At 54.3% G+C, this 18,527-nt stretch overlaps 1 protein-coding gene across 1 annotated transcript; it reads left to right on the top strand.

The window, feature by feature from the left end:
- The first annotated feature begins 1,264 nt into the window (after positions 1–1,264).
- On the top strand, positions 1,265–17,979 carry LOC133360126 (ZP domain-containing protein-like). The gene is made up of 13 exons (XM_061578711.1): positions 1,265–1,372; positions 2,385–2,557; positions 3,260–3,395; positions 4,362–4,506; positions 5,406–5,510; positions 6,217–6,263; positions 7,405–7,586; positions 9,061–9,161; positions 12,277–12,472; positions 13,236–13,351; positions 13,851–13,944; positions 15,895–16,093; positions 17,544–17,979. Exons 2-13 carry the CDS (start codon positions 2,549–2,551, stop codon positions 17,723–17,725), a joined length of 1,512 nt encoding a protein of 503 aa, XP_061434695.1. The 5' UTR covers positions 1,265–1,372; positions 2,385–2,548; the 3' UTR covers positions 17,726–17,979.
- Positions 17,980–18,527: the final 548 nt, after the last annotated feature.

The following is an 18,527-nucleotide window of genomic DNA, read 5'->3' on the forward strand; positions in this document are numbered from 1 at the left end:
AGTCTATTAGAGGCTACATGGGGGATCTTTATCTGTTTGCTAGCTAACACCTCTTGCCCCAGCAGTCTATTCGAGGCTACACGGGGGATCTTTATCTGTTTGCTAGCTAACACCTCTTGCCCCAGCCGTCTGTTACAGGCTACATGGGGGATCTTTATCTGTGTGTGCTGGCTAACAGCACTTGCCCCAGCAGTCTTTTAGAGGCTACATGGGGGATCTTTATCTGTTTGCTAGCTAACAGCTCTTGCCCCAGCAGTCTATTAGAGGCTACACGGGGGATCTTAATCTGTGTGCTAGCTAACAGCACTTGCCCCTACAGTCTGTTCAGGCTACACGGGGGATCTTTGTCTTTGTGTGCTAGCTAACAGCACTTGCCCCTACAGTCTGTTCAGGCTACACGGGGGATCTTTATCTGTGTGTGCTAGCTAACAGCACTTGCCCCTACAGTCTGTTCAGGCTACACGGGGGATCTTTGTCTTTGTGTGCTAGCTAACAGCACTTGCCCCTACAGTCTGTTACAGGCTACACGGGGGATCTTTATCTGTGTGTGCTAGCTAACAGCACTTGCCCCTACAGTCTGTTCAGGCTACACGGGGGATCTTTATCTGTGTGCTAGCTAACAGCACTTGCCCCTACAGTCTGTTCAGGCTACACGGGGGATCTTTATCTGTGTGCTAGCTAACAGCACTTGCCCCTACAGTCTGTTCAGGCTACACGGGGGATCTTTATCTGTGTGTGCTAGCTAACAGCACTTGCCCCTACAGTCTGTTCAGGCTACACGGGGGATCTTTATCTGTGTGTGCTAGCTAACAGCACTTGCCCCTACAGTCTGTTCAGGCTACGCGGGGGATCTTTATCTGTGTGCTAGCTAACAGCACTTGCCCCTACAGTCTGTTCAGGCTACACGGGGTATCTTTATCTGTGTGTGCTAGCTAACAGCTCTTGCCCCAGCAGTCTATTCGAGGCTACAAAGGGGATCTTTATCTGTGTGTGCTAGCTAACAACAGCATTTGCCCCAGCCGTCTGTTACAGACTACACGGGGAACTTTATCTGTGTGTGCTAGTTAACAGCACTTGCCCCTACAGTCTGTTCAGGCTATACGGGGGGGATCTTTGTCTTTGTACGTATGTTGTGAACTTCTTTTGCACGTGACCCACCCCCCTCCCATCTCTCTTTGTCGCTCGATTTCAGGAACCTTGGATGCTGCTGGGCGGAGGATGCGCTGATGCTGCAGGCCAACGGGACTCTGTCGTACGGGGCGGCGGGCGACGCTGTGAGCTGGATGAATCCGGCGTTCGTGAGCCTGGACGTGCGCGGAGACACGGGGAGGCCCAATGCCTCTCCCCGCGCCGCAGTCATCCCGCTCGTTCGGTCGGTCTGAGTCTTTAAACAAGTAAACCCGTAAAAACAAAGTTTTTCACTATAAATCCTTTATATGCGTGGCATCGGGGCGGCCAGAGTCCTCTCGTCCTCTGGCTTGAGATGGCTGCCACCTATGGGTCAGATGATTGTCTGGCAGCATTAAACAATTGGTAATTAAATATTTTAAAAAATTTCCCTAAACAGTATAAAATTTTGGAAATTTTTTTTTCACGAAAATGCATTGTCACGCACAACGAGTCTGTGTGCAAAATGTCAGCTCGATTGGATCACGGGAAGTGGGTTAAAAAACGACCGAAAGATTTGCACGGTCCTAAGCAAGCAAGCGAACTTAATATAAAGGATTAAAAAATAAAAATCCTCATCATCATCGTCCACCTCGTCGTCGTAGTCACACCTCATCCGCGCATCTAAACTGAATGTTTTATTTCACCGGGTAAGGCGCGTAGTTTTTTTCGGAAGTGACCTGGCCACGCTTGATGATGGCTCGACATCGTGGCTTGTCGTCATTGCGTGGAAACGTATCGCGACGGTGATGTACCGTTGGTTCTAAATGTGGGAGGGGAAAGTCCGGAACACCCGGAGGGAAAATACCACGTGACCACAGAGAGGGACGCAAACTCCAAATAGACAGCAGCAGGCGTCGGGGTCGGGATCGATCCCACGACCTCCTGTATACCAGGCGAGGTAGTCGACATCTCCTAGCCACCGTGATGATGATGAGAGAGAGACACGCAAACTCCAAATATACAGCAGCAGGCGTCAGGGTCGGGATCGAACCCACGACCTCCTGTACACCAACACAAGCAATCGTCATCAGGTGTGAAAACCACTGCAAGACAATTTTCTTGCGGTGTTTTTCACACCTGAAACGTCGTGAGAATTAAATTATTTATGTTTTATTATTTTATTATTTCCCTTCTACGTGACTTTACCGAAAGAACCAAGAATCAGAATATTTGTAATATTACTATAAATGTATTTCTCTTTTTTTCACCCCCAGGCTGAACAACCGCTGCAACGCGACGCTGCGCGTGCGAGTCATGGACCCCGACGGAGACCACGTTCGCTGCTCCTTCGGGGACCCCTTTGGAGTCCCCCACGGGGGGGTCCCCCCACGAGGGGGTCCCCCATGGGGTCTCGGAGGGCTCCATCGAGAACGCCGTCATGGACTCTGTACGCAGATCCCAGCTCGCTCGCTCGACTCCGATTCTCCGCTGGCATTTTTAGACAATTTTTCTCTGGTCCGTGGGCGAATTTTTTTTTTTTTTTTTTTTAAAGTCTCGATGCGTTTTTGGTGTCGCGAGCTCGTATGCACGTTGAACTTCTTCCGCACCGTACGTAGCTACTAACCATGCTCATCGGAGATGGCGGGGGGGGGGAGGCGGACAACAAACTAAACGCAACAAAAATTCGTTCCGAAGAAATGAGTTTGCCACTCTCTTAAACGACGAGTTTAAAAGTGCATCAAAGCTCCCGGTGGCTTTCCTAATATCGGGAGGGAGAAGCGTTCCAGACGGCCGCAGAAGTGCGCGCCTGAAAGCGCCGGGGCGGTGCGGCGACCGCCGTCTTTGTTTTGATGCTTGCGTCAAAAGCCGCCGCCGCTGCTGCTGCTGCGAGGATGACCGGCGATCACGTGGTGGTGGTTGTGGTGGTTTGTGTCGGTAGCTTTTGCTGCCTGCTGTGACGTGAGGCTCTGGGTGGCGTGGCGGGCGGTGGGTGGGGGGGGCGGAAACGCGGCCGTCGACGAAAAGACACGGAACGAAAACCGAAAAAGCGCGCGGGGAGAGACAAGTGGGACGGGGGGGGGGGGCGGAGAGCGATTTTTGTCCGGCGTTTGGACTCTGGTCACGTGCGTCTCCCCCGCCGTGTTTCCAGGACGCGTGCGAGATCCGAGTCGGCCCCCCGGTGCTGTACCCCGCGGGACGCTTTGCCGTCGTGATGACCGTCTCGGACTTCTCGTCGCCGGGGGGAGCCCCACTGTCGCTCGTGCCGCTGCAGTTCCTGCTGGAATGTGAGGGGCCCCCCACTCGGACTGACGCTGGGGGGCCGGGGGGCTGGGACGTGGGGGGGGGGGGGACGGCTGGGATGCTCTATTTAGGATTAATCAATCTGGTTTTAGGCTTCAGAGGGTTTGGGATTCTGGGTTGAAAGTCGGGGATCAGAATTTCAGGTGCCTTCCCCCACCCCCGTAATGTAGGTTTTTTTTCAGAAGCGACCTGGTCACAGATGATAGCTCAACGAAGCGGCTTCTCATCATCACGTGGATATTGATGGCAGCAGCCCAAATACTCTAAATGTGGAGGGGCGAAAGCCGAAGGGCCCAGGAGAGAAATCCACGCGACCCACGGGGCTGGGTGGGGGGGGTGGGGCTGGGTGGGGGGGTGGGGCTGGGTGGGGGGGTGGGGCTGGGTGGGGGGGTGGGGCTGGGTGGGGGGGTGGGGCTGGGTGGGGGGGTGGGGCTGGGTGGGGGGGTGGGGCTGGGTGGGGCTGGGTGGGGAGGGTGGAGCTGGGTGGGGAGGGTGGAGCTGGGTGGGGAGGGTGGAGCTGGGTGGGGGGTGGGGAGGGTGGAGCTGGGTGGGGGGGTGGGGAGGGTGGAGCTGGGTGGGGGGTGGGGAGGGTGGGGAGGGTGGAGCTGGGTGGGGGGTGGGGAGGGTGGGGAGGGTGAAGCTGGGTGGGGGGTGGGGAGGGTGGGGAGGGTGAAGCTGGGTGGGGGGTGGGGAGGGTGGGGAGGGTGGAGCTGGGAGGGGTGGGGCTGGGAGGGGAGGGGCTGGTCACCCCATGGTGCCCTTATAAAACTCAACGTTTAACCTACTCACGCCGGCTTGTGCCCGCCCTCACAGTCGGGCATATTTGCGGAATCCACCACGCCGCCGTTGACCCTGCAGGCCATTGACCGAGCAACCCAACGTTCCTACCAGCTCCCTCCGCAGGACAATGTGTTGCGGTGTACCATTCCCGACCCTTGTTGCGTGCTCAGTCGTGGAGTCGTCCTTGCCGTGCTCGTCGGAGCCGACGTTCATCCCGGACTCCCCACCCCACGGCGCTGAGCTCTCCGCCACCATCGCCCGCGTCTTCACGATGGACATCCATCTCGCGGTGTCGGCGGGGTCACCCAGACGCAGGTGAGGCTGGCCCACCATCCCCCTTCCCTTAATTAGGATACGACAACAACGCAGAGTAAGTAAAATAAAAGCGTGTAAAATGTTTAAGAATGTATATTTTGGATGTTTTATGATCGAATGTAGTCTGGTCATCAGTATGACATGGCCATACCAAGTTTGCAGTCGATAGCACATTGGGAAGTGGGTTAAAATTGAGTTGCAAGATTTTTTTTGAGGATACAACAACAGACGGGTTGTTAATTGTTTTTTACCCTTTTATCTGGCAACAAAACTGACACCTTTTTTTACAAGGAATAATGTTTGCATAGACCACAATACCTGCGGTCATAATGCAAACAAAAACATAACTCTGATTAATGTATGCACTGTCCTTGAAGTTGACCGCAGGTATTGTGTTCTATGTAAACATGACTCCTTGTAAAAAAAGGTGTCAGTTTTGTTGCCAGATAGAAGGGTAAAAAAACCACTCATCATATTATTTACTGGCAAATGAGGTTCCAATGGTGAGACGGGGGTCGTGAGGTTAAATAAAAGCCGCGTCGTCGTCGTGACGATGACGACGACAAAAGCGAAGACAACGACGGTGAATGATGACGACGATGACGACGATGAAAGTGACGACGACGACAACGACGGTGAATGATGACGACGACAACTTATGTACGATGATGACGATGATGGCGATGATGATGACGACTTATGTACGATGATGACGATGATGGCGATGATGATGACGACTTGTGTATGATGATGATGACGATGACGATGATGATGACGACGACGATGACGATGATGACGATGATGATGACGACTGATGTACGATGATGACGACGATGCTCCAGCGTGCACGTGACCCTACTCACCGTGCTGAACGGCGTGCGGACGTCCGTCCCCACGAGCCACCCCTCCCGCCCGGGGGTTTTCATCTCCACCGTCACGTGGACCCCGCGACCCCGTGACCTGGGATCCAACTGGCTCTGCCTCTACGCCGAAGACTCGGAGGGGTGAGAGCGGTAGTCCCTCCAGATCGTTGCCCAGCCCCCCCCCCCTCGCTCACCCCCATGCGATGCGCCATCGGCTTCACGGGGCTCCAAAGTGGCGATGTTAACTACCTCGCCTGGTCTACGGGAGGTCTGTCTCTCTCTCATCATCATCACGGTGGCTAGGAGATGTTGACTACCTCGCCTGGTGTGCAGGAGGTCGTGGGTTCCATCCCGACCCTGACGCCTGCTGCTGTATATTTGGAGTTTGCGTGTCTCTCTCTCTCATCATCATCACGGTGGCTAGGAGATGTTAACTACCTCGCCTGGTGTACAGGAGGTCGTGGGTTCGATACCGACCCTAACGCCTGCTTTCTTTATATTTGGAGTGTGCGTGTCTCTCTCCATGGTCACGTGGATTTTTCTCTGGGTCCTCTGGTTTTTCTCTCTACATTTTATAAAAAAAATGTTTGCTACTGATGTACGTTTCCATGCGGTGATGGTGATGATGATGATGAGCCCACTTTGTTGACCTGGCATTTGTTGCCAAGTCGCTTCTGAACACGAGCTACATAGCACAATGGTGGTGGCCCTTTACCTGGTAAAATAAAAAATTAATAGTTTTTAGTTGAGACCTGCGCCAACATTACGTGACGACCACCCGCGTTTGACGTTGTCGTTGTTGTTTGTTGTTGTTGGTTGTTGTTGTTGTGTTGTTGATGGTGGGCAGGCGACAGTCGGAGGTGCGCTGCGTCGACGTGGTCGTGAAGGCGGCAGGTGAGAGAGCTCCGCTCCCCTTGGCGGAGTGGGCTTCGTGGCCACAATCGATCGACCCAGAGCTACAAACGCTCTGATACACGTGGCATCGTCCTTGTCCTGGTCGCCTTGTGGCGTTGTTCTCCGGTCTGACGCTGCTGGTGAGACTGGGCCAATGAGAAGCCCTGCTGCTGGCTTTGGTGTAGCCCAATCGGTCTCAAAAACGGTGCATCGCACATTAGTATCAGAGCCACATTTGTGTTTTGCATGTTCACCACAATCACTGTGTGTGGTTAATGCAGGAACTTGATTCCTTATAAAGGTTTCTATTTGGTGTTTGAACATCTTAACACCAACCCACCCTGTTTTATTGCAGAAAGGGTAAAACCTATAATTTTTTTCATTTCAATCTTTTCCCACTGCCACATGCAAGCCGTGTGGAGCGGTGGGTGTAGTGGTTAGAGCCGCGCTACGAACCCGGCGACCCGGGTTCGATTCCCGCTCACAGCCAATACCAGTGACGATCAATTATCTGAACCGGTCCTGGGCCTCCCCTAGGTCGACTTGGCCTCAAATTAGTTACCTGGTTCGGTGTGCAACCAACGTCGCCACTGGGAGAGACCGAGGCGGCCGGAGGTTGGTGCTGGCCACCCCACCCCCTCGTGGTGGCGGCCTTCGTAGCAGAGGTCGCAATCAGGTACCTGATACCCGTACCCTACCCGATACCCGGCTGGGTACGGGTAGCCGATTGCGATGCTGGTGCGGCCGGGTACGGGTAGGCCCGTGAGTCACTGGTGACTCACCGTTTGTCACTCATTTCCCAACGTCTTGTCTCTTCTCACAATTCAAGTTCCTAGAATCAACCCACCCGCGCCTGCAACATGGCTTCATCCCAGAGGTCGCAATCGGGTACTCGTACCCATACCCTACCCGATACCCGGCTGGGTACGGGTAGCCGGGTATCGGGTAGGGTACGAGTACGGGTACCTGATTGCGACCCTGGTGCGGCCGGGTACGGGTAAGGAATCAAACCCCGTTTGCGACCTCTGCTTCGTAGGCGCTCGGCGCTCGCTAACAGCACTTGCCCCAACGGGGGGCTGTTCCAGGCTACACGGCGGTGGCGGCGGTGGCTGGGGGTGATGTTCGTCTCCGGTGTGCTCAGGTGACCTGGACGTGGTGTGTGCCGGCGAGCGCATGTGCGTCACGATGCGCCGCGAGGCCCTGCAGGGCTACGGCGCCGCAGACCTGTCGCTGGCCCAGGCGGGGCCAGGCTGCGGCCTGCGGGACGAGGGCCTCTTCGTCACCTTCGACATCGGCCTCCTGTCCTGCGGCACGGCCTTCGAGGTGCGAGCGGCGATGTTTGCTGACGCTGGAGGAATCCGATGGGCCATAAAGCTCTTCTCGGTGGCGTCGTGCGTTTTTTTTTAAATCCTTTATATTAAGTTCGCTTGCTTGCTTAGGACCGTGCAAATCTTTCGGTCGTTTTTTAACCCACTTCCCGTGATCCAATCGAGCTGACATTTTCCACACAGACTCGTTGTGCCAGACAATTAATGTTCGTGAAAAAAATTCCCAAAATTTTACACTTTTTAGGCAAAAAGCGTAACCCCTCCACAGGCCGTGGCGGAGTAGCGCAGATGGTAGCGCCCTCGCTTCCCATGCCAAAGGTCGCGGGATCGATCCCCGCGTCCTCCACAGGCGAATATATATTTTTAAATCCGTTATTAAGTTCGCTGCCACGCATATAAAGGATTTATAGTGAAAAACTTTGTTTTTACGGGTTATACTTATTTCTTTTTCTGTAATCGGTTTTTTTTCTTTTTCAGTAAGCGTTTTTTCTTTTTCTGTAATCGTTTTCTTTTTCTGTAATCGTTTTTTTTCGGATTTGGGAGATCCTTCGGGTTGATCCAGCACGATTTGTGTCGTTAAATCGGCGGCCCTCCACCACCCGACCCACTGCTAAACAAATTGAGGCCGGGGTGGGTGGGGGGGGGCGTGCTAGGCCTGGGGTGCTGTGAGAAGAGAGGCAGTGGCTTGGGGTGGGGGGGGGGAGGAACATCGTCCAGCAGTGGATGGGCCATGGCTGATGGTGGTCGACCGTCGCACTCGTAACCCTAATGGGGGAGAGGGGACGAGTAAGTGTGTGTGTGTGCGCTCGCTAACAGCACTTGTCCCTACAGTCTGTGAAGGCTACACGGGGGATCTGATTGTAGTGCAGTGGTTAGCGCCACGCTGCGCTACTAATCTGACGTCCCCAATTGGATTCCCGCTCGCAGCCAACACCGTTGACGATTATCTGAACCGGTCATAGACCTCCCCTAGGTCGACTCGGCCTCAAATGAGTTCCTGGTGCTGTGTGTAAATATCGTCACTGGGGAGACAAAGGCGGCCGGGCGTGGTGCTGGCCACCCCGACTCGCTCGTGTGCCGTGCCGGCCTTCATAGGTGCTCGCTAACAGCACTTGCCCCTACAGTCTGTTAAGGCTTTACGGGTGGTCTTCGTCTTGTGGATGTGTGTGTGTGTGTGACTTGTGTAATGGGTATTGCGTGTGTGTGTAGGTGCCTAGGTGATCCCCCCCCCCCCCCCGTGTATTGTGTGATCACACGCCTGTGTGCGCGTGTGTGTGTTTATCTTCGCGTATTGTACTGGTGCTCGCTAACAACACTTTTCCCAACGGACTTTTTTATTTTGACGGTAACGATGAAGTCTTCTTGCCAAGCGTACTTGGCGCGCGGTTTTTGTAGCCTTGGGTGGAGGATTGACGCGGGCGGCTCTGTTGTGCGTGTGTGTGCGCGTTGTGCGACTTTCCCCGTCGCAGGAGGACTCTCAGCGGTTCATCTTCACCCAGCGCCTGCGACTCCAGCGGACCTCCGACTCGGTGATCACCTACCAGATACGCAAAGTCGACATCGTCCTCCAGTGAGTGGAATCTGAAAAATAAATCGTAAACACCGTCCCCTGTCCCCACCGCCACCTCCGCTCTCGCCCTGACCCCGATTTAAATTTTTACATTTTTTTGCCAGCGTCAAAAAATTTCTGAAAACTAAAAATAAGAATGGGTTGCCTTTTACCCTTTCTGGCAGTAAGACAGCAGTTGTGTTAAGATGTTCAAACAATACATTGTCCTGCGGAGGGAGCTGGTAGGAACGTTGGGTTGCTCGGTCAATGGCCTGCAGGGTCAACGGCGGCGTGGTGTATTCCACAAATATGCCCGACTGTGAGGGCGGGCACAAGGCGGCGTGAGTAGGTTAAACGTTGAGTTTTATAAGGGCACCACGGGGTGACCAGCCCCTCCCCACCCAGCCCCTCCCATTTTGCATGCACGACAGACGGATACAATAATCCCCTGTGGGCTATTCTTCTTTGGTTCTTTCGGTAAAGTCACGTATAAAGAAAAAATAATAAATTAAATAATAGCATACGACGTTTCGATTGCAACACAAGCAATCATCATCAGGCATAATGAAATGGCGACATAAAATCTAACCAGAAAAAAAATTATAGACAGACATATAAGCAGACAGATATCACCAAGATACACAGAGAGAGAGCAACACAGGTACAGAGAGGGGTGATCGTCTCTGTGGGGTGGCCTTAAATAGACAGAGGGGGGCGGAGGCAGCGAGAGGGAGGGGTAGAGACAAAATTTACATGTCAATGAGTACAACAAAAAGGAGTGAGCAGGCTTAGGGGGAGAAAGAGACACACTAAAATTAAATAACCTAGCAAAGTATCGAAATGTTATGTAAAACGACAGAGTCGGTCAACACACAATTAACGCACAGCCTGGTCGATTACGCTGGTGTAACCTGGAGGTTCCTACCAGTAATATCGTCATTGTAGTGCGTATTTAATGTGGCGCTGCATTCTGTTGTTGCCGGAGTGTTATAATAATTCTATATTTATTTAAAGTTGCGCATTTTGATGTGACGTCGCATTTCTCAACACCCCCCCCCCCCCTCGTCGGCACTCATCGTCACAAATGTCTGAACCCCCCCCCCCCCCCATGTGCGTGACGTCATTTATGGACGGCCCCTTATCTCTTAACACTCCCTCTCGCTCCCTCACCGGGAGCCCGCACCGCACACTGTCGGTGGTGTCTCTGCGCTGACCAGCGCTCACCCAAGCCCCGCTAGGGCTGGTAGTACGCCCAGTAAGCGGGCTGCACGTAATGACAACATAACATCCGCCGTGGCCTTGCAAGCCCGGCACCACACAGTGTCATTCGCAGTCACGACACACTTTTTTGATCATTTGGGGTGCCGTGTTGGCGAGATGTCAACTACCTCGCCTGGTGTGCAGGAGGTCGTGGGCTCAATCCTGACTCCGACGACTGCTGCTGCTGCTGTATATTTTGGAGTTTGCGTGGATTTTTCTCCCGATCCTCCAGTTTTTCTCCTCCACATTTTTAGAATCGATGTCACGCGTTTAGAGTTTTCCCGCTGCTGTACATTTCGCGCTACGATGAAGCCGTTTCGTCGAGCGATCCTTTGCGACAGCCAGGTCTCGCTTACTTAGCTCGGTGGGGTAAAATATCAGAGTAGTGAAATAGAATGGCGATAGAAGGCGGTACGAAACACGTGACCTCTCCCCGCTCCTCCTGTGTCTGCATGCGGCGGAGTGTTTTTAGTTTCCTTTAATCCGCGTGCTTCCACTTTCGTCTCGATTATCCGCGCGCGGTTCATCCGAGTTGCGGACTAACGTTGTGCCTGAGATTTTGACGTACGCTAAAAACTCGTGGATTTAGTAAAAAAAAATGTTTTCCATTACTTAATTTATCTAATATTAATAATAAGTATGCGGCCCTTGCCCCACCACCTTCTCCAACCATTATATAAACGCAGTGGTAACTTCTGCAATCTCTCATTTACTTGATGCAGCTGTCGTGGCTGTGACGGTTCCACCTGAAGACGGAAGCTTGTGTTGCCTCCGAAACGTCGTGATTTTTATTTTTATTTTATTTAACTTTTTAATGTTTTTACCTACGTGACTTTACCGAAGAAACCTAAGAATATTAATTTATCTTATTTCTAGCCTTAGACTGTTTGGGGCAAGTGCTGTTAGCGAGCAGCACCTACGAAGGCCGGCACGGTGGCACACGAGGGGGTGGTGGGTGGCCAGCACCACGCCCGGCCGCCTTTGTCTCCCCACCTAGCGACGTTTACGACACACACCGCAGCAGGTACTCGTTTTGATGCCGAGTCGACCTCGGGGAGGCCCAGGGCCAGCTCAAATAATCGTCACTGGGTGTTGACCGCACGGAAGTTTCCGTGACCAATATCATCCACAATAGTTTTTTTTGTGTTGGATCGCGTAAATATATAATGTGTCGTTAAACCTGCCACCACCCGACACAGCAAATCGGTAAGGGTTGTGTCACATAAACAGAACTGTTGCTAATTCGTCACTAGTACAGCACACCGATTGTGTGGAGAGCCAAGCCACACAATGTTTACAATCTGAGTGTACGACGTTTCACAACCGGCATCATCAGGCGGACAACAGCCAGATTTGTGATGAAGCCTTCCACCCGCTTAGTTCCTTAAAAAAATAATAAAGTTTTTTCTTTTCTTTTTTCTTCTCGATTCTTTCGGTAAAGTCCACGTAGAATGGAAATAATAAAATAATAAAAATAAAACATAATAAAATACAATTCTCACGACGTTTCGGCCACAACGCAAGCAGCCGTCCTCGGGTGGAGAGCAGGTCTGTAGAGTAGAGTGACTGACACACTCATTCATTCAGACTCTGTCTACTCGACAGACCTGTTCTCCACCTGAGGGATGGCTGCTTGCGTTGTGGCCGAAACGTCGTAAGAATTAATTTATTATGTTTTATTTTTATTATTTTATTATTTCCCTTCCACGTGACTTTACCGAAAGAACCAAGAAGATGAATCCCTGCAGTCACGAAAGCTTTAAATCGAAATTTAAGTTTTTCTACATTCGGGAGAAAACGTTGTCTCTGCCTGTGTAATCTCCCGCGGCGCCGTCTTGCCTTCTACTCCCACCACCACCACTCCCACCACCACCAGGTGCATCTTGAAGCGAGTGATGCTGCTGACGAGCGAGCGTCTGCGGCCCGGCGTGGAGCTCGTCTCGCTGAGCCACGCGGAGCGCGGGGAGCTGCGTGCCGCCATGCGCTTCTACGACGCCGCCGACTTCTCGCGGGCGTACGGAGACCACGACTACCCCCTGCGCCCCTCCAACTTCCAGCGCCTCTACTTCGAGGTGCCCACGCCACCCCGGGCGGGTGGGGGGGGGTGTGGGGAGGGTGGAGGCTCGTGGTTGGTGATTTGCGCCTCCTCCCCACCCCGTCCCGCCACCACGTACCTCCCAAAGTAGTCTGGTTGGCTATGTACGGACGGTGCAAAAGAGGTTCAATATACACAGTGCCCATAGACTCAACACTACCCATAGACTCAACACTGCCCATAGACTCAACACTGCCCATAGACTCAACACTGCCCATAGACTCAACACTGCCCATAGACTCAACACTGCCCATAGACTCAACACTACCCATAGACTCAACACTGCCCATAGACTCAACACTGCCCATAGACTCAACACTGCCCATAGACTCAACACTGCCCATAGACTCAACACTGCCCATAGACTCAACACTGCCCACAGGCTCAACACTGCCCACAGGCTCAACACTGCCCACAGGCTCAACACTGCCCACAGACTCAACACTGCCCACAAGCTCAACACTGCCCACAAGCTCAACACTGCCCACAGGCTCAACACTGCCCACAGACTCAACACTGCCCACAGACTCAACACTGCCCACAGACTCAACACTGCCCACAGACTCAACACTGCCCATAGACTCGCCACCAGTCGCGATGTTTTTCTTCTTTAAACTCTCTTCCCCGTGTGCAAATGCACGCTGGGGGGGGGGGGGGGGGATCTGTGCCCGTGTCTTTTTTAGTCTTCCTTGTTTTTTGCATGCCGTGTTGGTTGTGGCCCCCCCCCCACCCCATTTCAGTGCTCGTTGGAAGGCGCCAACTCCTCCCTGGGCCTGGTGATCGTCACTCAGTACTGCTACGCCACGCCGTCCCGAGACCCCGCCGACCCCGTGCGCTACGCACTCGTCTCTCGCAGGCGAGGAGCGTAGCGGAGTGCAGTACAACGGACACGACCGGCGCTTAGGACTATTGGGGTCTTGGCTCCTGTTTTTCCAAGCCCGTCGCTTGCTTGCGTTTTTGATTTTTTGTTTTGTGGGGGGGGGGGCGGGGGGGGGGGCTGCCGGTTGCCGCTCTCCACACGGTGCCAAAAATGTCAGCGGTGAATTTCGACGGATGATTTGGTGTTTCGATCGCAGGAATTGTTACCGATGGCACGCTCGGCGTGGAAGCTTTTTTTTTTATGAGAGGCTGTCGTTGTTGATGACGATTGCTTGTGTTGCAATCGAAACGTCGTACTGTACTCTATTATTAAATTTATTTTATTTCTACGTGACTTGACCGAAAGAACCAAGGAGTAATTCCTGCACTCGCGAAAGCTTCAAGTCTGAGGCTACACGGGGGACCTTTGTCTGTGTGAGTGTGTCTGTGTGTGTCTGTGTGTGTCTGTGTGTGTCTGTGTGTGTCTGTGTGTACAGGTGCATCGCGGAGAAGTGGGTGATGAACCACACGATGCAGCCGTGGGCCAACCGGTTCAGCTTCCTTGCGTTCGCCTTCCTTGACCACCCCAACGTGAGTGACCCTGTGGGGGAGTTCACACACACGTGGCCCACACACACACACGCGGCCCACACACACACACACACGTGGCCCACACACACACACACGTGGCCCACACACACACACACGTGGCCCACACACACACACACGTGGCCCACACACACACACACACGTGGCCCACACACACACACACACGTGGCCCACACACACACACGTGGCCCACACACACACACGTGGCCCACACACACACACACGTGGCCCACACACACACACACGCGGCCCACACACACACACACGCGTCCCACACACGCGTCCCACACACGCGTCCCACACACACACACACATGGCCCACACACGCGTCCCAGACACACACCTGGCCCACACACACACGTGGCCCACACACACGTGGCCCACACACACGTGGCCCACACACACGTGGCCCACACACACGTGGCCCACGCACACGTGGCCCACGCACACGTGGCCCACGCACACGTGGCCCACGCACACGTGGCCCACGCACACGTGGCCCACGCACACGTGGCCCACGCACACGTGGCCCACGCACACGTGGCCCACGCACACGTGGCCCACGCACACGTGGCCCACGCACACGTGGCCCACGCACACGTGGCCCACGCACACGTGGCCCACGCACACGTGGCCCACGCACACGTGACACACGCACACGTGGCCCACACACACGCACACGTGGCCCACACACACGCACGCGTCACACACACACACGCACACGTCCCACACACACACACACACGTCCCACACACACACACACACGGCCCACACACACACACACACGGCCCACACACACACACACACGGCCCACACACACACACACACACGGCCCACACACACACACACACATGTCCCACACACACACACACACATGTCCCACACACACACACACACGGCCCACACACACACACGGCCCACACACACACACGGCCCACACACACGTCACACACATGGCCCACACACACGTCACACACACGTCCCACACACACACACACACGTCACACACACACACACACGTCACACACACACACACACACGTCACACACACACACACACACGTCACACACACACACACACACGTCACACACACACACACACACGTCACACACACACACACACACACGTCACACACACACACACACACGTCACACACACACACACACGTCCCACACACACACACACACGTCACACACACACACACAACGTCACACACACACACGACACACACACACACGTCACACACACGACACGTCACACACACACACACACACGTCCCACACACACACACACACGTCCCACACACACACACACACACGTCCCACACACACACACACACGTCCCACACACACACACACACACGTCCCACACACACACACACACACGTCCCACACACACACACACACACGTCACACACACACACGTCACACACACACACACACACGTCACACACACACACGTCACACACACACACACACACGTCACACACACACACACACACGTCACACACACACACACACACGTCACACACACACACACACGTCACACACACACACACACACGTCACACACACACACACACACGTCACACACACACACACACGTCACACACACACACACACACGTCACACACACACACACACGTCACACACACACACACACACGCGGCCCACACACACACACACGTCACACACACACACACACACGCGGCCCACACACACACACGTCTCTCCGCTTCTGTGCAATTTTCAGCATCGCTCCTCGTCGATGGCCACGATTCCAAACGCACGGGGAGGGGGGAGGAGGGTGGGGGCTGCTCAACGCACACCGGCTGACGGGGGTGGCAGGCAACCCCTGGACTTGACTAGCTGCATCATCGTTGTTGTTGTTGTTTTCGTTGTTATTGTTGTTGTTTGTTCCCCCGCGCCAGCAGGAGGTTTACCTGCACTGCGGCGTGCTGGCGTGCCGCCGGGACTCTCTGGAGCCGGACTGCCTCGTGCGCTGCCCTCCGCCCGCGCCGGGGGCAGCTGGCGGCAGGGGGGAGCGGGGCTCGGAGGGCAGCGGCTTCGTGGTGCTCACGGGGGGACCCATCGTCCTGCCGGGCGGCGGCGGCGGCGGTCGCGGCGTTTCGTGTACGTGAGCAAAGACAAAGGTTCCCCGTGTGTAGCCTGTAACAGACCGCAGGGGCAAGTGCTGTTGGCGAGTAGCGGCGGCGCTTACGAAGGCCGGCGCGGCGCACGAGAGGGGGGCGGGTGGTCGTTGCCAAGCCCCCCCCCCCTCCCGGCCGCCTTTGTCTCCCAGGTGGTGGCGTTTACACTTTGAGGCCGAGTCGACCTAGGGGAAGCCCCAGGACCGGTTGAGATATCCGTCACCGGTGGTGGCCGTGAGCGGGAATCGAACTCGGGGTCGTCGAGTTCGCTGCGCGGCGTCGCGCTGACCGCTGTCCCACCGCTCCTCGCACGGACGCGTGGAACGTGGGCCAGCGTGGAAGAGTAGGCCAAAGTACCTCGTGGGTTGAGGGGCCCCCATCCACCAGCAGTGACGCGAGCAAGCGATTTGCAGGGCAAGCACGTTTCCCTCGTTGTCGTCGTTATTTACAAAAACAAACGGCGACAACATTTCGATTTAAAGCTTTCGTGACTGCAGGGATTCATCTTCTTGGTTCTTTCTTTTGTCAAGGCGCTCTTCTTCCCCCCTCCATCCCAGCTTAAATAGACGCTCCAAGCCTGGGGTGTGTCATTCAGACTCTGTCTTCTCGACAGACCTGTTCTTCACCTGAGGACGGCTGCTTGCGTTGTGGCCGAAACGTCGTGAGAATTATTTTATTATGTTTTATTTTAATTTTATTATTTCCATTCTAGGCGACACATTTGTCCAAAAACACTGCGCGACCCTTGAACAATAAATAAACATTAAACGGGTGACATGTCAGACCAGGGTCCTTCATCAGAGCACCTGAAAAGGAGCATTACCCGTAACGTCGCCCATTCTATTTGTCTTTTGTTGTCAACGTTGATCGTGCTTGGGTTGACTACGGTTGGACACAAGTTGTACATCAACACTGCACCACAGATTCTAAATTTGAAGCTTTCGTGACTGCAAAGATTCATACTCTTAGTTTTTTCGGTAGAAGGTCACGTAGGTAAAAAAATTGAAATTAGTAAAAATAAAAAAATAAAAAATCACGACGTTTCGGGAGGCAACACAAGTCTCCGTCATCAGGTGGGACCGTCACAGCCAGATTTGCTGCATCAAGTGAGGCAGGGATTCAAGATGCAAGCTCTTAAATACAAGTTAAGGGGGAGGAGAGGGGGGAGCCTATCAGAATGTGGTAGCCAATGAATGGAACGTATTGGGAGGGGGGAGGGGGGGGCGGAGCTAAAAGAAAACACGAGGTGGACGTGGACCTGTTGGTGCACATGATAGAAGAGTATCTTGCCCCAGAGGCCCAAAGCTGATCACTGGCTTCGACACTGCACCTCCGATTAGCACGGCTGGCCACGGTACGGTGCGGAAAAAGTTCAGCGCATCAACCAACAATCCGTGTCGTCCCCCGCCCCGCCCCCCTCCCTCCTCCTCCAGCCACGACAAGTCGCCATCACAACGCCACCTCCATGGCGCTGGCCACGTCGGCGCTGGCGACCGCCCTGCTGCTGCTGCTCCTGGTGGTGGCACGGAACGTCAGGAAGTCCCGTGACGGCGCCACCCGCCAACCCCCAGCTGCTGCCCGGGTGCGGAGTCCAACTGCAGGCGCGCGGGTGTGATGGACGTGGTGGTGGGTGGTGGGTGTTGGTGGTGGGGTGGGTGGTTTGCCGTGGGTGGTTGGCCGTGGTGGGCGGTGGTTGTGGTGGGTGGTGGTTGTTGTGGGTGGTGGTTGGCCCCTTGGCAGCAAGAACCACGCCTGGGTTCGATTCGCCGTTCTTTGGCGGTGGGTGGGGGAGCTGCCGATTTTCGTGCGTGTGGAGTCTGTGGGAATTCTCTTGGCCCGTGTTCAGCGTGGGGTTTCTTCCCTTGGGGGTGGTTCCTCCGGATTCCTCCCGTAACTGCCCCCCCCCCCCCCCATGTGTACGATCTAAGTGGTATCGGCCAATAACCCCCCCCCCCGCCTGCCTCCCCCAAAATGTTGCAGAAAAAAATCGCACTGCAAATTAATTGATTTTGGGGATGGCAGCCGCCGCAGCAGCATCGCTCGCTCCTCGTGGAAACTTGGCTGGACACTCCCGGGGAATGTCTCGCGGTGAAGTGAACTTGACGACGACAATAACGAGAGGGACAGAGGTGGTGGTGTTGCTGTGGATGCCCCTGATGGGCCACTCCACCTGTGTTGTCGTTTAATTCCGGGTTAATTTTTTCATGTGACTGGACATCTGTGAATGAAGGGCTTCATAGCTCATCAGATTTCTGCAGTCTAAACGCAAATTTAGATATGTTGATTTCTGTCTTTTTTTGTTTGTGCTGGAATTAAGATAAAATAAATAGTTTGAGTTGGAATTGGCGATTTTTGGTGTGTTGCTTGTGTGAAATTGTGACGGTGCGGGGTTTCCCCCAAGCATCGCATGACGAAGT

The sequence above is a fragment of the Lethenteron reissneri genome, chromosome 67 (assembly GCF_015708825.2).
Source record: "Lethenteron reissneri isolate LAM-NWPU_2019-01 chromosome 67, ASM1570882v1, whole genome shotgun sequence".
In the NCBI taxonomy this organism is placed as follows: domain Eukaryota; kingdom Metazoa; phylum Chordata; class Hyperoartia; order Petromyzontiformes; family Petromyzontidae; genus Lethenteron; species Lethenteron reissneri.